General features: G+C 44.6%; 2 protein-coding genes across 2 annotated transcripts; both read right to left on the reverse strand.

Moving 5' to 3' along the window:
- Positions 1 to 3,285: 3,285 nt before the first annotated feature.
- LOC125381973 lies at positions 3,286 to 5,598 on the reverse strand. Its single transcript, XM_048399370.1, has 2 exons — positions 5,583 to 5,598; positions 3,286 to 4,118 (listed from the first exon to the last, which is right to left on the reverse strand). The coding sequence occupies exons 1-2, from the start codon at positions 5,596 to 5,598 to the stop codon at positions 3,286 to 3,288; spliced, it is 849 nt and encodes a 282-aa protein (XP_048255327.1).
- Positions 5,599 to 6,641: 1,043 nt separating this feature from the next.
- On the reverse strand, positions 6,642 to 23,488 carry LOC124143049 (venom phosphodiesterase 2-like). Its single transcript, XM_048399371.1, has 7 exons — positions 23,438 to 23,488; positions 20,368 to 20,545; positions 19,559 to 19,691; positions 14,529 to 14,603; positions 13,262 to 13,391; positions 12,657 to 12,795; positions 6,642 to 6,788 (listed from the first exon to the last, which is right to left on the reverse strand). The coding sequence occupies exons 2-7, from the start codon at positions 20,368 to 20,370 to the stop codon at positions 6,642 to 6,644; spliced, it is 627 nt and encodes a 208-aa protein (XP_048255328.1). The 5' UTR covers positions 20,371 to 20,545; positions 23,438 to 23,488.
- Positions 23,489 to 25,210: the final 1,722 nt, after the last annotated feature.

Genomic DNA, 25,210 nt, shown 5'->3' on the forward strand with positions numbered 1-25,210 from the left:
TTACTAAGTGATAAAACCTTGGGCGCCCGTTCTGATGTCGGTTAAGGTTCTTGGGTTTCTTGAGTGCCGACGGGCTTGCACGCTGCTGTTTTCAGAACGTTGTAGAACGTATATCGGATATTTCATGATTGGTGTATGTTGATGAAGCAGTCTACATTAGCGAGGGGATATCACCAAGACTAATAAAAGCTACGCATTATCACGTGGGAGAAGTTGACAAGCATCATTACAACCACAGTAAAACAACTAATATGTATATTGTCAACCTAGTTATTTTGTGCTACTATGGCTGCTGTATGGTTGTCAAGTATACTGGTTCATATGGCTGTCCTTGCACAGCATCACGTTTATGATGTAAAAGAGAAGCAATAATGTTGCCTCTGTTGTGATGCACGTGCAGATGACAGGCCTGTTGGACTGCGTCATATGCATGAATGTTTGTTTGTTTGTTGTTTAAACGCCGCATTCAACAATATTCCAGCTACCTGTATATGACGGCGGTCTGTGAATAATCGAGTCTGGACCAGACAATCCAGTAATTGACATTATATCCACGCAAGTGGGATACAATGACATGCAGCAACCAAGTCAGCGAGCCTGACCACCCGATCCCGTAAGTCGCCTCTTACGACAAGCATGTGTTGCTGAAGACCTATTCTACCCCGGATCTTCACGGGTCTTTATGCATGAATGGACCAGACTGACAGTCTTCCAGTTTTTTGCACAAGTGGGACTTGTTTATAAAAATAGACCCTGGAGGCCTGATCTTAAATTGGTAGCACAATTTGTGACAGTTGTACCTTCATTGTGGGTGTGTCAACTAATACCACATTTGAGATATTTGATGGTTACGGAGATGATAATGTTTGGGATATTTTGTTGCTAGACGTGTTCTCCACACTTCAACGTCACGCCAATAGCATGTTGAATATTTTGTTTAATCCCTTGTGCTATCTTTGCCCCAGGCCTCAGATCATGTTTAAATATAAGCTTTGCTGCAGCTTACGCTGGTGCGGTGGAGATGAAAGTAATTCTGGGATAATACTGTCATGCTTGGGAGATTTTGTAATGGAGCCTTACAACCGAGGCTGTGCAGTGATGTCATGCCATATGGCTGGTTTACCATAGATTGGGACGTTAAACAGCATTTCACATCTTTCCTACTTTCCAATTACCTCTTGCATTGATCCATCTTGGCAAATAATTATGCAAATAACTTGTTACGGTCTTAATTTTGAGCTAGAGTTTGTTAAAAAGTGCAACGGTAGAAATTTCATTATAACTAACCTGGTCAAAGCTTTTAAACCAAATAACAACTGGTGACTGTATTTAGGCATATAAGTTAACAAGAGAACCCTCAACGGAGTCCTTGCAGGTATCAAGTACTTAATAAGTACCTTTTATGATTAGATTTTAATTTCAAAATTTTATGTAGAAGTCAATGTTGCCAATTTGCCTACAAGCTAACAATAGCAGATTTTACCACTGCTTCAACTAGTTATGCAAACTGCAGCCGTCCATGTCAGGTTCTTCATACTGAAGGGTGGCTGTCAAAATGTATCGACACACTGATCAATGATAGATATGTGTACAATTAATTTGTGAACTGTACATAACACGTAAGTTTTTTTAGGGAATCTTGGGGTCAGTATCGTGTATTCAGTTTCGTGAGGTGAGTAGTACGTGTACAATATCTTGAGGTCAGCATCATGAATACATTATCTTGAGGTCAGCATCATGAATACATTATCTTGAGGTCAGCATCATGAATACATTATCTTGAGGACAGCATCATGTATACAATATCTTGAGGTCAGCATCGTGTGTACATTATCTTGGGGTCAGCATCGTGTATACATTATCTTGGGGTCAGCATCGTGTATACATTATCTTGGGGTCAGCATCGTGTATACATTATCTTGAGGTCAGCATCGTGTGTACATTATCTTGGGGTCAGCATCATTGGTACATTATCTTGAGGTCAGCATCGTGTGTACATTATCTTGAGGTCAGCATCGTGTATACATTATCTTGAGGTCAGCATCGTGTATACATTATCTTGAGGTCAGCATCGTGTATACATTATCTTGAGGTCAGCATCGTGTATACATTATCTTGAGGTCAGCATCGTGTATACATTATCTTGAGGTCAGCATCGCGTATACATTATCTTGGGGTCAGCATCGTGTATACATTGTGTTGGGGTCAGCATCATGTAAACATTATCTTGGGGTCAGCATCCTTGGTACATTATCTTGGGGTCAGCATCGTGTATACATTATCTTGGGGTCAGCATCGTGTGTACATTATCTTGGGGTCAGCATCGTGTGTACATTATCTTGAGGTCAGCATCGTGTGTACATTATCTTGGGGTAAGCATCGTGTGTACATTATCTTGAGGTCAGCATCGCGTGTACATTATCTTGGGGTCAGAATCATGTATACATTATCTTGGGGTCAGCATCATGTATACATTATCTTGAGGTCAGCATCGTGTGTACATTATCTTGAGGTCAGCATCGTGTACATTATCTTGAGGTCAGCATCATGTATACATTATCTTGAGGTCAGCATCGTGTACATTATCTTGAGGTCAGCATCGTGTTCACATTATCTTGAGGTCAGCATCGTGTGTACATTATCTTGAGGTCAGCATCGTGTGTACATTATCTTTGGGTTAGTATCATGTATTCAGTGTCGTGAGGTGAGTAGTACGTGTACATTATCTTGAGGTCAGCATCGTGTGTACATTATCTTGGGGTCAGCATCGTGTATACATTATCTTGAGGTCAGCGTCATGTATACATTATCTTGAGGTCAGCATCGTGTATACATTATCTTAGGGTCAGCATCGTGTATACATTATCTTGAGGTCAGCATCGTGTGTACATTATCTTGAGGTCAGCATCGTGTGTACATTATCTTGAGGTCAGCATCGTGTACATTATCTTATGGTCAGCATCGTGTGTACATTATCTTGGGGTCAGCATCGTATACATTATCTTGAGGTCAGCGTCATGTATACATTATCTTGAGGTCAGCATCGTGTATACATTATCTTAGGGTCAGCATCGTGTATACATTATTTTGAGGTCAGCATCGTGTACATTATCTTGAGGTCAGCATCGTGTACATTATCTTAAGGTCAGTGTCCTAAGGTCAGTATGCTGTGTCCATAATTTCGAGGTCAGTAGCATGTGTATATTATCTTGATGTCAGTATCGTATATGCATTAGCTTGAGGTCAGTATCGTATATACATTATTTTGAGGTCAGCGTCTTGTGGTCAGCGTCTTGAGGTCAGTAGAATGTGGTCGGTATTATGTGTCCAGTGTCTTGATGTCAGTAGAATGTGGTCGGTATTATGTGTCCAGTGTCTTGATGTCAGTAGAATGCGGTCGGTATTATGTGTCCAGTGTTTTGGTGTCAGTAGAATGTGGTCAGTATTATGTGTCCAGTGTTTTGGTGTCAGTAGAATGTGGTCAGTATTATGTTTCCAGTGTCTTGAGGTCAGTAGAATGTGGTCGGTATTATGTGTCCAGTGTCTTGGTGTCAGTAGAATGTGGTCGGTATTATGTGTCCAGTGTCTTGATGTCAGTAGAATGTGGTCGGTATTATGTGTCCAGTGTCTTGGTGTCAGTAGAATGTGGTCAGTATTATGTGTCCAGTGTCTTGATGTCAGTAGACTGTGGTCGGTATTATGTGTCCAGTGTCTTGAGGTCAGTAGAATGTGGTCGGTATTATGCGTCCAGTGTCTTGATGTCAGTAGAATGTGAACTGTATTATGTGTCCAGTGTCTTGGTGTCAGTAGAATGTGGTCAGTATTATGTGTCCAGTGTCTTGATGTCAGTAGACTGTGGTCGGTATTATGTGTCCAGTGTCTTGAGGTCAGTAGAATGTGGTCAGTATTATGTGTCCAGTGTCTTGAGGTCAGTAGAATGCGGTCGGTATTATGTGTCCAGTGTCTTGATGTCAGTAGAATGCGGTCGGTATTATGTGTCCAGTGTCTTGATGTCAGTAGAATGCGGTCGGTATTATGTGTCCAGTGTCTTGAGGTCAGTAGAATGTGGTCAGTATTATGTGTCCAGTGTCTTGAGGTCAGTACTTTGCGGTCTGTATCTTGAGGTGAGTATCATGGTATCAGTATCTTGAGATCAGTTACGTTAGAGCATGTTTCCTGAATGCAGTACCCAGAGGTCAGTAGTATGCCATCTCCCCAAGGCAAGGGAGTTAACTTACTGTAAACGTCCAGCTTCTACCGTTGCCGAACTAGACTGGAATTATGGAATTTTGGCTGGACTAATGAGTCTATGCATAGCCCTATCAAAATCGCGCAAGGAAATCGACATCCGGATCTTCAACGGTCGTGCAGATTTCGGTTGATTGCAGGATTTGCAAAGCATGTGTACCGCCAACTTGGCGACAGCAGATATTTTACAAATATTTTCACGTTTTTAATCAAGGTGCTCACGTGATGTGATGTGATGCGAAGTAAGACCCGATTTTTTTAACACCATAGACCTTGATTATCGATCAGATCGTCTTGACTAGGCGCCGCCATTTTGTTGGTGAAATGAGAAGCGGAATCTGTTTGGTCAATAGGAGAGCCTTATAATAACTCGTAATACTCGTATTAGCCACTGGCGGTGCTTCAGTCGAGCCCAGACATTCAAGCCAAGGATGGATACTGGACTTTTAAAAGTTAGTTAACTCCCTTGCCTCGGGAAAGATGGTATTATGCTAACACATGTGTGCAAACTCAGATGCTCAGGACGTTATCCGGCAATAATGGAAGAAAGAACGCTTTCAGTCATCTTTATTTCTCTTATCTTGGTCAATACATATGCACAAAACATAGACTTCATATATATATATATATTCGATTATATAACGATTATATATTGCAATATTATACAAATCTGTTTAAATATTATAAGTAACTGGTAAAAACACATGTGACATTTGGTTAGTGGTAATTATTGTAGCCGAATGAATGTAACCCTTTTATAAAATGTTTCAGAATCACCATGGAGTGCCATTGTGGGAGTTACGACAGTCGTAGATGACATCAAACCCAGGATGAAGTATGGAGTTACGACAGTCGTAGATAACATCATACCCAGGATGGAGTATGGAGTTACGACAGTCGTAGATAACATCATACCCAGGATGGAGTATGGAGTTACGACAGTCATAGATAACATCATACCCAGGATGAAGTATGGAGTTACGACAGTCGTAGACAACATCATACCCAGGATGAAGTATGGAGTTACGACAGTCGTAGATAACATCATACCCAGGATGAAGTATGGAGTTACGACAGTCGTAGATAACATCATACCCAGGATGAAGTATGGAGTTACGACAGTTGTAGTGTGACGTTACGTCAGCACGAAAACCATGATCTCGACAGCTCTGATCGTCGTGCAAGGACCTACATGCGTCATGGAGAATGTTTTCGTGACGTTTGCGTAACTCAACGTTGTCAGATTGGGTGTGGAAGTGTAATGGTATGGGTTGGTATCACAACTCATGGGAGAACAGAGCTCACAATTGTATAATGCAATCAGAATGGCGTACGCTTCCGGGACGACATCGTTCGAGATCATGCCCTACCGTTTGAGCAATTGCACGTAACGTCACGCTGCAGCAGAATAACGCCCGACCACACAATGTAAAACATTTTGAAATGTCTTGCTTGGCTGTTTCTGTAGACTTCTCTCCCTCTGAACACGTCTGGGATAAGACAAAGCGACGCCTATGACAGGACCCGAACCAGCTGGTAATGCTAGCAGTTGGGTCAATCTTTGGCTGACATTTGGAGCAACATCCCCCTGGCTGTTTTCAGTCATCGGTTGTTTTCAATGCACCGCCACTGCCTCGCCTGCATCAACACATGTGGTGGCCACACCTGGTATTGACATTGTCAATTGAGTTGTTACACCGCCCCTCTTTATGGGCATGTCGCTCTATTTCCTGTTACAGCTATATGGATTTTGTCAATGAATTTGTTATGATGAAACATTGATTAGACTAATGATCAATAGTATATTGTCAATAACATAACATTCACACTAGACATAAAGAAAACTCCATTATGCTTTCCTTTTTTCATAAAATTATTGAAAGATGTATGTAAAACAGGAAAAAATATCGCAATGAAAAATAATAATATTATTCGATTCGACAGGAAATGGAAGGAATTATCAGCCTACTTATATAATTTCTCAGTCAATAAATAGATGTACATACCCATATCTGATCATGTTTTAAGATTCTATGAATTGCTACACGTATATATACCTCATATACCAATGTTACAATTATCTACTGAATTGAAATAAAAATATTTAAAAAAACCACAGTTACTGTTTTTGCTGGTATAAGAATATATTCCCCCCGTCACAGATGCGATCTTCCACACCCTTTGGGCACCTGCAGTTTGTGACAAATCATTGTAGCTGTAAAAAATGCACAGTTTAAAATTGTGTCATCTAAAAAAAAGAGGTAAAAGATGTTTTGAGATTTCAATACTGGGACGATATAAAAATAATGTCGACATACTCGTATGTTAACGATCATACATTTCACTTATGATTTTCCATGTCACTGCAGTGACACATCGGTGACATCATGAGTTCAGCTCATGTTCCATAAGGTGTGTGGCAGTGCTGTCCGTATCTGTGCAGAGCTCTCTACAGGGGTGTTGGTGAAAAACTCTAGCCCTGTGAGGAGCTCCACATCTCGCACTCTGACTTCATTGTCCAACAGGTAATGAGTTGCATTCTGGAATAGAAGAGAGTTTCGTATCACGCACCAACAGCAAGGACAGATCAGATATGGAGTCGTTAATTGCTGTATGGACACAGTGGTTAATGGCTATGTGGACACAGTGGTTAATGGCTATGTGGACACAGTGGTTAATGGCTATGTGGACACAGTGGTTAATGGCTATGTGGACACAGTGGTTAATGGCTATGTGGACACAGTGGTTAATGGCTATGTGGACACAGTGGTTAATGACTATATGGACACAGTGGGTAATGGCTATGTGGACACAGTGGTTAATGGCTAAATGGGCGCAGTGGTTAATGACTATATGGACACAGTGGTTAATGGCGATATGGACACAGTGGTTAATGGCTAAATGGACGCAGTGGTTAATGGCTAAATGGGCGCAGTGGTTAATGACTATATGGACACAGTGGTTAATGGCTAAATGGGCGCACTGGGTAATGGCTATGTGGACACAGTGGTTACTGGCTAAATGGGCGCAGTGGTTAATGGCTAAATGGACGCAGTGGTTAATGACTATATGGACACAGTGGTTAATGGCTAAATGGGCGCACTGGGTAATGGCTATGTGGACACAGTGGGTAATGGCTTTGTGGACACAGTGGTTAATGGCTAATTGGGCGCAGTGGCTAATGGCAAAATGGACACAATCGTTAATGGCTATGTGGACACAGTGGTTAATGGCTATGTGGACACAGTGGTTACTCGCTAAATGGGCGCAGTGGCTAATGGCAAAATGGACACAATCCTTAATGGCTATGTGGACACAGTGGTTAATGGCTATGTGGACACAGTGGTTAATGGCTATGTGGACACAGTGGTTAATGACTATATGGACACAGTGGTTAATGGCTAAATGGGCGCAGTGGTTAATGGCTAAATGGACGCAGTGGTTAATGGCTAAATGGACACAATGGTTAATGGCTATGTGGACACAGTGGTTAATGGCTAAATGGGCGCAGTGGTTAATGGCTAAATGGGCGCAGTGGTTAATGGCTAAATGGGCGCAGTGGTTAATGGCTAAATGGGCGCAGTGGTTAATGGCTATATGGACACAATCCTTAATGGCTATGTGGACACAGTGGGTAATGGCTATGTGGACACAATGGTTAATGGCTAAATGGACGCAGTGGTTAATGGCTATATGGACACAATCCTTAATGGCTATGTGGACACAGTGGTTAATGGCTATGTGGACACAATCCTTAATGGCTATGTGGACACAGTGGTTAATGGCTATGTGGACACAATGGTTAATGGCTATGTGGACACAATCCTTAATGGCTAAATGGGCGCAGTGGGTAGTGGCTAAATGGGCGCAGTGGCTAATGGCTAAATGGACACAATCCTTAATGGCTATGTGGACACAGTGGTTAATGGCTAAATGGGCGCAGTGGCTAATGGCAAAATGGACACAATCCTTAATGGCTACATGGACACAGTGGGTAGTGGCTATGTGGACACAGTGGGTAGTGGCTAAATGGGCGCAGTGGCTAATGGCAAAATGGACACAATCCTTAATGGCTATGTGGACACAATCCTTAATGGCTAAATGGGCGCAGTGGTTAATGGCTAAATGGGCGCAGTGACTAATGGCAAAATGGACACAATCCTTAATGGCTATGTGGACACAGTGGTTAATGGCTATGTGGACACAGTGGGTAGTGGCTAAATGGGCGCAGTGGCTAATGGCAAAATGGACACAATCGTTAATGGCAAAATGGACACAATCCTTAATGGCTATGTGGACACAGTGGTTAATGGCTAAATGGGCGCAGTGGCTAATGGCAAAATGGACACAATCCTTAATGGCAAAATGGACACAATCCTTAATGGCTATGTGGACACAGTGGTTAATGGCTACATGGTCACAGTGGTTAATGGCTATGTGGACACAGTGGTTAATGGCTATGTGGACACAGTGGTTAATGGCTACATGGACACAGTGGGTAATGGCTATGTGGACACAGTGGTTAATGGCTAAATGGACACAGTGGGTAATGGCTATGTGGACACAGTGGTTAATGGCTAAATGGACACAGTGGGTAATGGCAATATGGACACAATGGTTAATGACTATATGGACACAGTGGTTAATGGCTACATGGACACAGTGGTTAATGGCTAAATGGACACAGTGGTTAATGGCTACATGGACACAGTGGTTAATGGCTAAATGGACACAGTGGTTAATGGCTACATGGACACAGTGGTTAATGGCTAAATGGACACAGTGGTTAATGACTATATGGACACAGTGGTTAATGGCTACATGGACACAGTGGTTAATGGCTATGTGGACACAGTGGGTAGTGGCTACATGGACACAGTGGTTAATGGCTATGTGGACACAGTGGGTAATGGCTACATGGACACAGTGGTTAATGGCTATGTGGACACAGTGGGTAGTGGCTAAATGGGCGCAGTGGTTAATGGCTACATGGACACAGTGGGTAATGGCTATGTGGACACAGTGGTTAATGGCTATGTGGACACAGTGGTTAATGGCTAAATGGGCACAGTGGGTAATGGCAATATGGACACAATGGTTAATGGCTAAATGGGCGCACTGGGTAATGGCTATGTGGACACAGTGGGTAATGGCTTTGTGGACACAGTGGTTAATGGCTAAATGGACACAGTGGGTAATGGCTATGTGGACACAGTGGGTAATGGCTTTGTGGACACAGTGGGTAATGGCTAAATGGGCGCAGTGGTTAATGGCTAAAAGGGCGCAGCGGTTAATGGCTAAATGGACACAGTGGTTAATGGCTATATGGACACAATGGTTAATGGCTATATGGACACAATGGTTAATGGCTAAATGGGCTCAGTGGTTAATGGCTACATGGACACAGCGGTTAATGGTCTGTGAGGAAGTATACTGAACTGACAGTTGAATGTGTTGGACGGTCTGTCAGGAAGTATACTGACCTGACAGTTGAATGTGTAGGACGGTCTGTGGGGAAGTATACTCACCTGACAGTTGAATGTGTAGGCCTGTGTGTAGGGAAGTATACTGACCTGACAGTTGAATGTGTTGGACGGTCTGTGAGGAAGTATACTGACCTGACAGTTGAATGTGTAGGCCTGTGTGTAGGGAAGTATACTGACCTGACAGTTGAATGTGTTGGACGGTCTGTGGGGAAGTATACTGACCTGACAGTTGAATGTGTTGAACGGTCTGTGAGGAAGTATACTGACCTGACAGTTGAATGTGTAGGAGGGTGTGTGGGGAAGTATACTGACCTGACAGTTGAATGAGAAGGAAGGTCTGTGAGGAAGTATACTGACCTGACAGTTGAATGAGTAGGACGGTCTGTGGGGAAGTAAAATGACCTGACAATTGAATGAGTAGGACGGTCTGTGGGGAAGTATACTGACCTGACAGTTGAATGAGTAGGACGGTCTGTGGGGAAGTATACTGACCTGACAGTTGAATGTGTAGGACGGTCGGTGGGGAAGTATACTGACCTGACAGTTGAATGAGTAGGACGGTCTGTGGGGAAGTATACTGACCTGACAGTTGAATGTGTAGGCCTGTGTGTAGGGAAGTATACTGACCTGACAGTTGAATGTGTAGGACGGTCGGTGGGGAAGTATACTGACCTGAAAGTTGAATGTGTAGGACTGTCTGTCAGGAAGTATACTGACCTGACAGTTGAATGTGTAGGACTGTCTGTGGGGAAGTATACTGACCTGACAGTTGAATTTGTAGGACGGTCGGTGAGGAAGTATACTGACCTAACAGTTGAATGTGTAGGACTGTGTGTAGGGAAGTATACTGACCTGACAGTTGAATGTGTAGGACGGTCTGTGGGGAAGTATACTGACCTGACAGTTGAATGTGTAGGACTGTGTGTGAGGAAGTATACTGACCTGACAGTTGAATGAGTAGGACGGTCTGTGAGGAAGTATACTGACCTGACAGTTGAATGAGTAGGACGGTCTGTGGGGAAGTATACTGACCTGACAGTTGAATGAGTAGGACGGTCTGTGGGGAAGTATACTGACCTGACAGTTGAATGTGTAGGCCTGTGTGTAGGGAAGTATACTGACCTGACAGTTGAATGTGTTGGACTGTGTATAGGGAAGTATACTGACCTGACAGTTGAATGTGTTGAATGATCTGTGAGGAAGTATACTGACCTGACAGTTGAATGTGTAGGACGGTCTGTGGGGAAGTATACTGACCTGACAGTTGAATGTGTAGGACTGTGTGTGAGGAAGTATACTGACCTGACAGTTGAATGAGTAGGACGGTCTGTGAGGAAGTATACTGACCTGACAGCTGAATGAGTAGGACGGTCTGTGGGGAAGTATACTGACCTGACAGTTGAATGAGTAGGACGGTCTGTGGGGAAGTATACTGACCTGACAGTTGAATGTGTAGGACGGTCGGTGAGGAAGTATACTGACCTGACAGTTGAATGTGTAGGAGGGTGTGTGGGGAAGTATACTGACCTGACAGTTGAATGTGTAGGACGGTCTGTGGGGAAGTATACTGACCTGACAGTTGAATGTGTAGGACGGTCTGTGGGGAAGTATACTGACCTGACAGTTGAATGAGTAGGACGGTCTGTGGGGAAGTATACTGACCTGACAGTTGAATGTGTTGGACGGTCTGTGAGGAAGTATACTGACCTGACAGTTGAATGTGTAGGACTGTGTGTAGGGAAGTATACTGACCTGACAGTTGAATGTGTTGGACGGTATGTGAGGAAGTATACTGACCTGACAGTTGAATGTGTAGGACTGTGTGTGGGGAAGTATACTGACCTGACAGTTGAATGTGTAGGAAGGTCGGTGGGGAAGAATACTGACCTGACAGTTGAATGTGTAGGACGGTCGGTGGGGAAGTATACTGACCTGACAGTTGAATGAGTAGGACGGTCTGTGGGGAAGTATACTGACCTGACAGTTGAATGAGTAGGACGGTCTGTGAGGAAGTATACTGACCTGACAGTTGAATGTGTAGGACTGTGTGTAGGGAAGTATACTGACCTGACAGTTGAATGAGTAGGACGCTCTGTGGGGAAGTATACTGACCTGACAGTTGAATGTGTAGGAAGGTCGGTGGGGAAGTATACTGACCTGACAGTTGAATGTGTAGGACGGTCGGTGGGGAAGTATACTGACCTGACAGTTGAATGAGTAGGACGGTCTGTGGGGAAGTATACTGACCTGACAGTTGAATGTGTAGGACGGTCTGTGGGGAAGTATACTGACCTGACAGTTGAATGTGTAGGAAGGTCGGCGGGGAAGTATACTGACCTGACAGTTGAATGTGTAGGACGGTCGGTGAGGAAGTATACTCACCTGACAGTTGAATGTGTAGGACGGTCTGTGGGGAAGTATACTGACCTGACAGTTGAATGTGTAGGACGGTCGGTGGGGAAGTATACTGACCTGACAGTTGAATGTGTAGGACGGTCTGTGGGGAAGTATACTGACCTGACAGTTGAATGTGTAGGACGGTCTGTGGGGAAGTATACTGACCTGACAGTTGAATGTGTAGGACGGTCGGTGGGGAAGTATACTGACCTGACAGTTGAATGTGTAGGACGGTCTGTGAGGAAGTATACTGACCTGACAGTTGAATGTGTAGGACGGTCTGTGGGGAAGTATACTGACCTGACAGTTGAATGTGTAGGACGGTCGGTGGGGAAGTATACTGACCTGACAGTTGAATGTGTTGGACGGTCTGTGGGGAAGTATACTGACCTGACAGTTGAATGTGTAGGACGGTCTGTGGGGAAGTATACTGACCTGACAGTTGAATGTGTAGGAGGGTGTGTGGGGAAGTATACTGACCTGACAGTTGAATGTGTAGGACGGTCGGTGGGGAAGTATACTGACCTGACAGTTGAATGTGTAGGACGGTCGGTGGGGAAGTATAAAGGCCAGAACATGAGGATCTCTACAGGTGTCCAGACGGGTCACATCAGATCCACGCTGGCTGATGATTGTGAAGTAGTCGGAGGGAATACCAGAGGATCTGCAATATTACACAAAAACACCTGAGTAGGCTGTTGGGCTGGATAAAAACAGTTCAGTAATGGCGACTGTATTGTCGGTACAGGACGGGAATACAGTCAAGTCCCTGTCTGCACGTCGGTCAACATCAGTCGGGACGAGGTGTCAGTGTTTATAGCTTTCATCTGTGTAAATGAATGTCATTACGAAATATACCATATTCAAATACATATCAATGCAAATCTTACCACGTTTAACAAACCAACCATTGTTCACTCATTCACTCACTCACTCACTCAACTACCCACACACCCACTCACTCACTCACTCACTCACTCACCCACCCAACCCCAACCCCACACCCACTCACTCACTCACTCAACTACCCCCGCCACACACACACACACACACACTCAACCACTCACTCACTCAACAACCCACCCCCACACACACCCGCTCACTCACTCACTAACTCACTCAATTCTTACCCATTTATAATGTTCGTTACATCCAGATGTCCTCTGTGACTGTGGTCAAATATTGGCCCACTAATGATGTTAGTCGCGCCATATGTCTCCGTCCAGTTCCGAACAAGTCCATACAGCTCACTCCAAATCCCTGACGAGTGGAAATCAATCGTTGCATCTAACAAGTTCGATTAGCGCTGAAAACTGAATGTGCCTACAGAGGTTAGTTGTTATTGGAATGGTATGTTTGGCATATTCCAGCAAGCACGACAGTACTAACATCTAGTCTCTGAAATGAAATATTTTACAGCAAAAATATTTGTTAAATCATAGTTATAAAATGTAGAGACTTTCTACATTACTGCAGTAATCTAGGCTTGCTAAACATTATAGACTTGCTAAACATTATAGGTTCTAGTGGATATATGTATTTCAGGGTCTGTATGACAGACTAGCACAACAGCTGAGAGATGATCGATGTATACCAATATTGACTTCTTCCATGAGGCAAGTGGGAAACAAGGTTAACCCTGTTTAGGTTATTGTTTTCAGGACCGTCTCCCTGGTCTAGTGGTAGAGCGTCCATCCTGGAGAACGGAAGGTCCGGGTTCGCCGCGTCACACCAAAAGACGTTAAAAGATGGCACTTGTTGTCACCCTGTCTTGCGCTCGGCATTAAAGGGCTAAACAAGGACTGGTCGGCTCGGAGTCAGTATACTGTGTCTGAGTGGAGTATTCATGTTAAACTGCGGCATGGTATCTCAGTGAGCTAGCACTATAAATCGGCATCAGTCCGGACTAGTACAAGCAGCCACACACACACGTGCATGCACGTCGCGATATAAGTGCAATAATCTTGGACGCGACTTTAAACCTCATTTCACCTCACCTCACCTTACTGTTTCCAGGGGGCACGGGTGGCCCAGTCGTCTAAGGCGCCGCGATTCGCTGTGCAGAGTTGCGTCCTCTGGACACGCCAGAAACCTATGATTGTGGGTTCGAATCCCGGTTCGCCCCGATTATGTTTCTAGGTTTGTTAGCACCATACCCGTGCTCGTGGGTTTCACCGAAGTGGTAAACGTCTGAGACCTGCATCACTTCGAGCTTTCCTCCCACATTAAGCTGACACGCCGCGATATAACTGGAATACTGTTAAAAGCGGCGTTAAACCCAACTCACTCACTCACTCACTCACTCACTGTTTTCAAAGCATCTGCAAATTCTTAACATTGCTTCCAGAAATACACTTCCTCTAATGAAGTGTACACCACCTGTCCCTGGCTTGGTACCTGCACTAAAACCTTCCAGCATTGGCACCATGGATGTCGACAGCCGGTACGTCAGATCACCCGGGAGGTGGAAATCTGAACAGGTAATGTTACACATGAGAAAAGAAGACGACATGAGTTTTAAATACAGACGGAAAATTTTCACGTGCATCATAAAACATCACATAAAATATAATTGCCTTAGAAACGCTTAGATATTGCACGTGCATCCCGGTCATTGCGTGCATAAAATCCCATGATTACGAATTCGTCGCTTATTCACACACGGTACCGAGTCAATTCAACCCCATAATAAATCGTTGAGGTCTCACAGATTTCATTGGACAAAACATCCCCACACTCCCTTGGGCTGCTGTTTCGCCAGATCTGTCGCCCATCGAACCTGTTTGGATGAAATGCAGCCTTGTTTACACCGACTTCCAAACCAACCGGTGACGTTGGTCCAGCTGTGACAACTTTTGGTTTGTTTGTTTCTTTCTTTCTTTCTTTTTTTAACGCCGCACTCAGCAATATTCCAGCTATATGACGGCGAGTCTGGACCAGACAATCCAGTGATTGACATCATGAGCATCGATCCACGCCATTGGGATACGATGACATGTATCAATCAAGACAGCCTGTCTGACCATCCGATCCCGTTAGTCGCAACTTAAGACAAGCATACTCGCCTTTCACGACAAGCATGAGTTGCGAAAGACCAATTCTACCCCGCATCCTCACAGGTCGCGACAAGCCTTGGTCCAGATCTGGAATGTCATCCTACAACCCTTGTTACATCCCTTAGTGTTCACCTAGCCCTTACTGTAACAATGAACACTAACTGTTGCAACTTCAACGCTTAAAGTGAGAGGGGATGGCAGCGTTCAAGAAGGTGGGGATGGAGGACGTGTGGGTTTGGTGTGTACATAGATTATATAGAAGTGTTTGTGCTTGTACATGTATTTGGAAAAGCAGTTCCATGAAAACGGGCTCCTTTCATTTTCTTCAATGAATTTGTTTGCTCCTGTCGCTCATGTTCATGCAACAGCTTTTTCATGTAAATCATCCTAGCATTAAAACTTTGTATACCATATGTGTAACCCAAGGGAGTCGGATTGATTAGTTTGGGGCATCTAAGGGCCCAGGGTCAAAGTCACTAAAAACTTTCAGTTTGGCATTTGAGGGACCTTTTTGTTACATGTAATATTTTAGTCCAAAATTGATGAAATGTGTTGAGGTCATTTCATTGATATAAAATGGTTGGTTGGTTTGTTATTCAACGCCGCACTTAGCAATATTCCAGCGATATGACGGCGGTCTGTAAATAATCGAGCCTGGACCAGACAATCCAGTGATTAATATCATGAGGATCGGTCCACGCAATTGGGATACGATGACATGCATCAACCAAGTCAGCGAGCCTGACCATCCTATCCCGTTAGTCGCCTCTTACGACAAGCATAGTCGCCTTTTACGGCAAGCATGGGTTGCTGAGGACCTATTCTACCCCGGATCTTCACTGGTCGATATGAAATGGAGGTCAGCTTGACCAACAGTACATGCTCCTCATATTTATCAAGATGTTGTTTGGATACTTAGCATATTTGACCTGTACGTAAAGGTCTCAGTTTAATAGTGTTAGTTATATATGAACAATCAGTGTCAAGGTCACTAGTTCGCTTTCTCTTTGGCAAATTAGGGACACTTCCTGTGACACTTGAAAGTTTTTGTGCCAGAATGACGGTGAGTACATGTATCTTAATATACAACTATCATTGTCATGGAAAGAAGGTCACCCTGTCCTAACTTTGTGCTCCGCTGTTTATTTATAAATAAATGCCAAAGTTAATTTAATATTGGTTCTCTCTTAATAGTTGTGGTTACTTAAATGTTTATTCAATGCACTGAAAACGTTACATCAATGATCTAAGGCCAAGGTCACGAGTTACACAATGAATACGAAAAATCTTTAAATCTAACCTTTGGAAGATATAATTTATGTGTAAGGAATAATTAAGGATATTTTATGAGTGCTTCCTTAAATATTTTATACATCACAAGGGGACGTTACTCTATGTTGTTAAACTAGTCGAGAATTTGAGTGGACATGTGAGAGAACGTTCACCATTGTGAACGATGACCAAGGCTAATACTTTGTTAGGAGTTCTGTTATGTTGTAACCATAAGCGTGATAAGTAAGCTTAGGGCTTGGCTGACACAAACCAAATTCAAACCAAATTCTGTAGATATTGATTGGATTTTGTTCAAACTTTGCATATTTGGCCTTTCTGTCTCGATCTCAGATTGCGTAGATTGAGCATTACATGAATACTAACAGCTGCACATGTAACCCCTAGTGTCACCACATGGATATTTATTTTTCAAAACAAATAGCATTCTCAAGCATGTTTTCAAAAAACAGATATTAGATCATTTTTGGCTAATGAACACTAGCATTTGTAAATATAACCCCAGTGTCACCATATGAAAACTAGGGGTTGCACCATCAACTCTCAGTGTTACCTTTTGATATGAATGTATAGTATTTAGTTTATTTTCCAGAAACAAATATCATTCTAAAATAATTTTTCACAACACATTTGCAATAACTTTCCCAACAGAGAGATTATATATCAATATGCGCAAATGAACGATGTTGATGCTGTGACCTCTGGTGTTTATACGGTGACACTAATAGATACATTTGCAACTGCTAGTGTTGGTTTGCCCGAATTGATTTAATGTCTCTGTCTAGAAAGTTATGCAATTATTGTATTTTTGAAAACCAGTTTTAAGATTGGATTTGGTTTGGAAAACAGAGGTAGAAATTACACATTCTTTCAAAAGTTAACACTAAGGGTTCATACTGCAGCCCCTCGTGTTCCTGTGGTGACTCTCACACTAACGGTGGATTACAAAATGAACACTAACCGTAACTAGGGCCAATATACTCTGATACAGCTGCCTCCCAAAAGTCTGTTCATCTACTTCTGAAAACCCATTTAAATTCATGTTATTTGATGTTTCATCAATTGATCCTAACCTTGCTCCCGATAAACCCTTTCCTTATCCGTTTTCTCGGTTTGATAGTAAAGTAATCTCCAGAAATGAGGCCAGGAACCACATTAACCAACATATCGCAGAACAAATTTGAAGTAAGGAATGGTTCAAAAACAGAAAATGGTCATTTTAGATTTTTGTTGCATAATGATCCCAATGTTTTTCATTTCTGTATTATGCTCAGTTCTTGGCAGAAAGCAGGATAAGTGAAATATTTTACCCAAATAAGAAATAGTTGTCAAAGGATTCAAGGATTCGATTTTAAAAAAAAGATTTTATCACAGCCTCTTTCAGGCTTTGCCAAAATAGTACTACCATAAAGATGATGCCCTCATTTTTGTATGGTAAACGTAAATGATTTTTGCATATTTCATCGAAAACATTTTGAAATTAGCTTCAACTAGAAACGGTGTTTGTTTGAAAAACACTGAAGCAGCCCACCTTTCCGCGACTCGGCCAGTTTGCATGTTGCTTAATTATTGACAAGCGAAAAGAGAGAAAATTCTAACAAAAAGATTGTTTCCCAAAAGTTTCAACCACTGTATGACCTTGACCTTCAGACCAATTTTCGTCAAAAGTCAGTAGGCCCGCAACTTTAGTATAGAGATAACATGTACCAAGTTTCATGAAAACATACCCAGTAGTTTTATTTACAGGTTGGTAAGATTTGAAACACTGGGATGACCTTAGAGTGACCTTTCTGTGGCCTTCTTCTCATGTAAAATACATAAACATGTCTGCAGAAACCAATTAGGCATGCATTAACATTCTGAGATGAAATTTCAATAAATTTCCGCGAGTTTCGACCTCTTCGTGACCTTGACCTTCTGTTTAAAGTCCCTGGGCTCTCATCCTTAGGGAGGAGATGACGTTTGCCAAGTTTCGTGAAACATAAAATGACGGTTTACTCGAAAAGTTGGTGAAACGATTTTCTAAATGTTTTAACCTTTGCTTGATTGTGACTGTTGGACCGATTTCCGTCAAAAGCTGGTTTGGCGAAATTTGAACGAAAGATTTTTCGGAAAGTTGGTAACAAGACTTTTAGCACATGTGTTACAAAAACTCCTGATAAAAGCCAGAAGCAGACCCGTCTCCTTAATTATGGCTTTTTGAATAGGACTGTTATTATTTGAAATAATATAGTAATATCAAAAGTAGGTGAACAAACTTTTGGGATGCAGCTATAATGCAGCTATAATGCAGCTATAATTACGAACATATAGATGGGTATGTTTTAAGAATGTTCACACGCATTAAAAAAATAATTACACATTTTAAAAATGTTTCTTATATTTCAAAACAAAAGCACAAAGTGTCATATTTCGGGTATTCTGAGCAGTGATACACGACATACTAATAACAAGGCATTTTTGTAAATGTTCTCAACACAGAGAGCGAATTATTGAATTGTAATCTGCTTTATAAGGTACGTGTGTCACGACAACTGGCTCCACGTCTTATCTGAAACATGTGAACAGTAAGGGTTGCAACTGCACGATGTATGCACGGCATCAACCCTTAGTGCACACTAGTTAACACTAGTCGTGGGTGCAACTCTAGGGGTTGCCGTTGCAACCGTTAGTGTTCATAGTTACACTGCGGGTTAGGTGAACACGAGGGGTTGTAACAAAGCCTTCCGCAACAATCTTTTGTCGTTAATGAGGCTTCCTTGTCAAGTGTGTGTCACAGCTTGTGGTGGTGGTCATACCCAACACGGACTTGTGAACTGACAATTGACCCCACGCCACTTTCAGCCTGAGATGACGTTTACGAAGGACTGGTGTTGATACTGTCGTGATGAAGTCATGTTTCATGGTTAAAAATATATGTTCTATTGCAAAAAGCGTTCTTTGTTTGCTTTTATATATTATTTACCACGATAAGTCGAAGACGCACACGAACATTTTCCGGATTTCAAAAGCCTGTAAATATCAGGCTTATGAAAAAGATGTTATGCAAAATTAATTAACGCAGTCACCATGGTTACCAACCTGGAGGTATCAGAGACACATAGGATGTATTTCCAGGTGCCTCTGTGTCGCATGACCAGGTGGTGGGCGTGGCAAGGCGGGGGTCGGGAAGACTGCAGTTGGTGTATGGGGACCCCATCCCAGCCTGAGGGAGCTGGAATATACCCAGTTGTGGAATATACACAGTTGTAGTACACAGTTGTGCACTATACACTGGTGTAGTATACTGTTGAGGAATATAGCCAGCTGTCATACCTCGATGTCACAATGATGAGATCTTATTGGTCCATGTGATCTTGATTAAATACTGTATAATCAATTTCTCAGCGGGGGAATCAATCTCATATACCCCGCCAAGAGCAATACAGGCTGCACATAGATTTCCGAGAGCCAGTATAAATCCCTTATACCCGGCTTCAAAGCAAAAAGCAGCACGTCTTTTGCGAATGGAAGTCACGTGACATAGCAAAAATTCACCTCAGCTCAGCCGAACTCCTGTTTTCTTTCAATTTTGAATTTGTTTGAATTCGTTTACAATGTCATATTAAAACATGTCGTAAGATAAGTTCCTTTACGAGGGTTACATGGGGTTTTATGTTAGGTTTTATACTAGGAGCCGAAGGCGAGTGGTATAATACCTAACGTGGGACGCAAAAAAAACCATGTACCCCTCGTGATCCTGCTACAACTTAAATTGTAGTACACAGTTACGGAACATACACAGTTGTGGAATATATACCGCTGTGGAATATACCCAGTTGTAGAATACAGTTGTATAATACAGTTTCAGAATACACTGTGTTCGTTGGTGTAGGTGATCCACAACCTACCATGCTCTGTGTGATTGTGTAGGAGACCCACAGCGGTAGTCGGAGCTGGGAGGAGTATCCGGCCACGAAGCTGGACTTCCAGGAGGTGGACTGCCATCATGGGATGCTGCAGGGAGGGACGCCCGAAGGGGAGGTGTATCGCGACAGGTGTCATCAGCTGACTGCTTAACATGTACGCCTGGAGTATCAGAAGTAGTTAATAGTTAATAGCTTCGTTACTTCTGTGTAGATCATGTTACTAAAAAATAGATAAGGACCGATAAATCTGAAATAATTAGTTAAAAATTGGACGGGAACGATTCAAATGATTATTCTTGAAACAAACAATAATGTATGTAATCAGCATCAAAGTCATTGTGAAGGCTGTGCTTAATATCACATCAAGATTTTCTATTCATATCTCACCTCACCTCAAACAATACCATTTTTCGGATCAGGTGGGCCTGACGTTCAGTTACACTCCCTCACACTCCACCCCACCACCACTCACGCTGTCCACCCCACCTCCTCACTCACCCCATCATACACACACACTATCCCACACCCACTCACTCACTCCACCCCATTACACCACACTTCCCTACTCGACCCCCACCACACCCACTACCCCCCCCCCCCCCCACACACACACACACTTCACTCCACTACACCACACTTCCCCACTCCCCCCCCCCATCCCTACCACACACACTATCCCACACCCACCCACACCCACTCACTCCACTACACCACACTTCTCCACTCCACCACTCACACTGTCTCCCCCCTACCCACCACCACACACACTATCCCACACCCACCCACACCCAGTCACTCCACTACACTACACTTCTCCACTCCACCACTCACACTGTCTCCCCCCTACCCACCACCACACATACTATCCCACACCCACTCCACTCCACTACGCCACACTTCCCCGCTTCACTACTCTCACTCTGTGTCTCCCACTCCTCCCCCCCCCACCCCCCACAGTATCCCCCCCACTCCTGCCTCCACCCCCCCCCCCCCCCCACAATATTCCCCCCGCTCCTCCCCACACTATTCCACACCCACTCACTCCACTCCACACACTTCCCCGCTTCACTACTCTCACACTGTCTCCCACTCCTCCCCCCACCCCCCACACTATCCCCCCCCCACTACTACCCCTCCCCCATACTATTCCACACCCACTCACTCCACTCCACTACACCACACTTCCCCGCTTCACTACTCTCACACTGTGTCTCCCACTCCTCCCCCGACCCCCACAATATCCCCCCCCACTCCTCCCCCCTCCCCCCCACGCCCAACACACTATCCCACACCCACTCACTCCACTCCACTACAACAAACTTCCCCGCTTCACCACTCTCACACTGTGTCTCCAACTCCTCCCCCCCCCCCAATATCCCCCCCACTCCTCCCCCCCCCCCACGCCCCACACACTATTCCACACCCACTAACTCCACTCCATTACACCACACTCCCCCGCTTCACTACTCTCACACTGTGTCTCCCACTCCTCCCCCCCCCACCCCCCACCCCCCATAATATCCCCCCCCCACTCCTCCCCCCTCCCCCCACACCCCACACACTATTCCACACCCACTCACTCCACTCCACTACGCCACACTTCCCCGCTTCACCACTCTCACACTGTGTCTCCCACTCCTCCCCCCACCCCCCACAATATCCCCACACCCCACACACTATCCCACACCCACTCACTCCACTCCACTACACCACACTTCTCCACTCCACCACTCACACTGTCTCCCCCCTACCCACCACCACACATACTATCCCACACCCACTCCACTCCACTCCACTACGCCACACTTCCCCGCTTCACTACTCTCACTCTGTGTCTCCCACTCCTCCCCCCCACCCCCCACAGTATCCCCCCCACTCCTGCCTCCACCCCCCCCCCCCCCCCATATTCCCCCCGCTCCTCCCCACACTATTCCACACCCACTCACTCCACTCCACACACTTCCCCGCTTCACTACTCTCACACTGTCTCCCACTCCTCCCCCCACCCCCCACACTATCCCCCCCACTACTACCCCTCCCCCATACTATTCCACACCCACTCACTCCACTCCACTACGCCACACTTCCCCGCTTCACTACTCTCACACTGTCTCCCACTCCTCCCCCCACCCCCCACACTATCCCCCCCACTACTACCCCTCCCCCATACTATTCCACACCCACTCACTCCACTCCACTACACCACACTTCCCCGCTTCACTACTCTCACACTGTGTCTCCCACTCCTCCCCCGACCCCCACAATATCCCCCCCACTCCTCCCCCCTCCCCCCCCCCACGCCCAACACACTATCCCACACCCACTCACTCCACTCCACTACAACAAACTTCCCCGCTTCACCACTCTCACACTGTGTCTCCAACTCCTCCCCCCCCCACAATATCCCCCCCCCACTCCTCCCCCCCCCCCCCACACACTATTCCACACCCACTCACTCCACTCCACTACAACAAACTTCCCCGCTTCACTACTCTCACACTGTGTCTCCCACTCCTCCTCCCCCCCCACAATATCCCCCCCCACTCCTCCCCCCCCCCCCCCCCCACACACACACTATTCCACACCCACTCACTCCACTCCACTACGCCACACTTCCCCGCTTCACCACTCTCACACTGTGTCTCCCACTCCTCCCCCCCCCCCCCCCCACAACATCCCCCCCCCACTCCTCCCCCCCACCCACGCCCCCCCAACTATTCCACACCCACTAACTCCACTCCATTACACCACACTCCCCCGCTTCACTACTCTCACACTGTGTCTCCCACTCCTCCCCCCCACCCCCCACCCCCATTATATCCCCCCCCCACTCCTCCCCCCTCCCCCCACACCCCACACACTATTCCACACCCACTCACTCCACTCCACTACGCCACACTTCCCCGCTTCACCACTCTCACACTGTGTCTCCCACTCCTCCCCCCACCCCCCACAATATCCCCACACCCCACACACTATCCCACACCCACTCACTCCACTCCACTACACCACACTTCCCCACTTCACCACTCTCACACTTCACCACTCTCACCTCCTGGGCTGACAGAGGACAGCTACAGACGGAGCTGATGTTGAGGAGGTCTGCTTCATCCACTTCAGACACATTCAGATAGGGAGTTCCTGCGGTGCATGTGATGTTTGGAGGTGACAGGAGGATGGGATTCAGCGACCCATGTGTCCCGTTGTTGGGGGATGCAGTTATCCCCAGCACATCTGCAATGCAAGCTTATGAGTTGAATGTCTGAACATGTTCATACCTCTCCACATTGACGGTGCTAATAACAAACCGCTCTACTGATGGGTCCATGTATACTTCAATATTGTCATTACCTGCCATCATAGTGTATACTTCAATATTGTTATAACCTGCCATCATATTGTATACTTCAATATTGCCATAAACTGCCATCACATTGCATACTTCAATATTGGCGTTATCTGCCATCATTGAGTATACTTCAATATTGCCATAAACTGCCATCATATTGCATACTTCAATATTGTCGTTATCTGCCATCATATTCTATACTCAATATTGTCATTACCTGCCATCATATTGCATACTTCAATATTGTCATCACCTTCCATCATATTGCATACTTCAATATTGTCATTACCTGCCATCATATTCTATACTTCAATATTGTCATAAACTGCCATCATATTCTATACTTCAATATTGTCATTACCTGCCATTATATTGTATACTTCAATATTGTCATTACCTGCCATCACATTGTATACTTCAATATTGTCATTACCTGCCATCATATTGTATACTTCAATATTGTCATTACCTTCCATCATATTGTATACTTCAATATTGTCATTACCTGCCATCATATTGTATACTTCAATATTGTCATTACCTGCCATCATATTGTATACTTCAATATTGTCATCACCTTCCATCATATTGTATACTTCAATATTGTCATTATCTGCCATCATATTGTATACTTCAATATTGTCATAAACTGCCATCATATTGTATACTTCAATATTGTCATTACCTGCCATCATTGTGTATACTTCAATATTGTCATTACCTGCCATCATATTGTATACTTCAATATTGTCAAAGCCAGGGATGGTTTTGTTGATCTTGAAGGCTGGGCCATATGCCAAGAATAGTGCCTGCAAACAGAATTGAAAAAAAGAACAACTATTTTACTGTCAATTTTGTTCTTCCATGGCCACACCCGAGATTTCAGATGAGTATGAACCAGAATAGTGCCAGCTATGACTAGAGATTCACTAGAGGTCACTGCAGTGCAGCTGTGACTAGAGACTGACTAGTGGACACTGCAGTGCAGCTGTGACTAGAGATTAACTAGAGGTCACTGCAGTGCAGCTGTGACTAGAGACTGACTAGTGGACACTGCAGTGCAGCTGTGACTAGAGACTGACTAGTGGACACTGCAGTGCAGCTGTGACTAGAGACTGACTAGTGGACACTGCAGTGCAGCTGTGACTAGAGATTAACTAGAGGTCACTGCAGTGCAGCTGTGAACAGAGACGGACTAGTGGACACTGCAGTGCAGCTGTGACTAGAGACTGACTAGTGGACACTGCAGCGCAGCTGTGACTAGAGACTGACTAGTGGACACTGCAGTACAGCTGTGACTAGAGATTAACTAGAGGTCACTGCAGTGCAGCTGTGAACAGAGACTGACTAGTGGACACTGCAGTGCAGCTGTGACTAGAGACTTTATAGAGGGCACTGCAGTGCAGCTGTGACTAGAGACTGACTAGTGGACACTGCAGTGCAGCTGTGACTAGAGACTGACTGGTGGACACTGCA

Source organism: Haliotis rufescens, unplaced genomic scaffold (genome assembly GCF_023055435.1).
Source record: "Haliotis rufescens isolate VD_foot unplaced genomic scaffold, xgHalRufe1.0.p SCAF_2, whole genome shotgun sequence".
Taxonomy (NCBI): domain Eukaryota; kingdom Metazoa; phylum Mollusca; class Gastropoda; order Lepetellida; family Haliotidae; genus Haliotis; species Haliotis rufescens.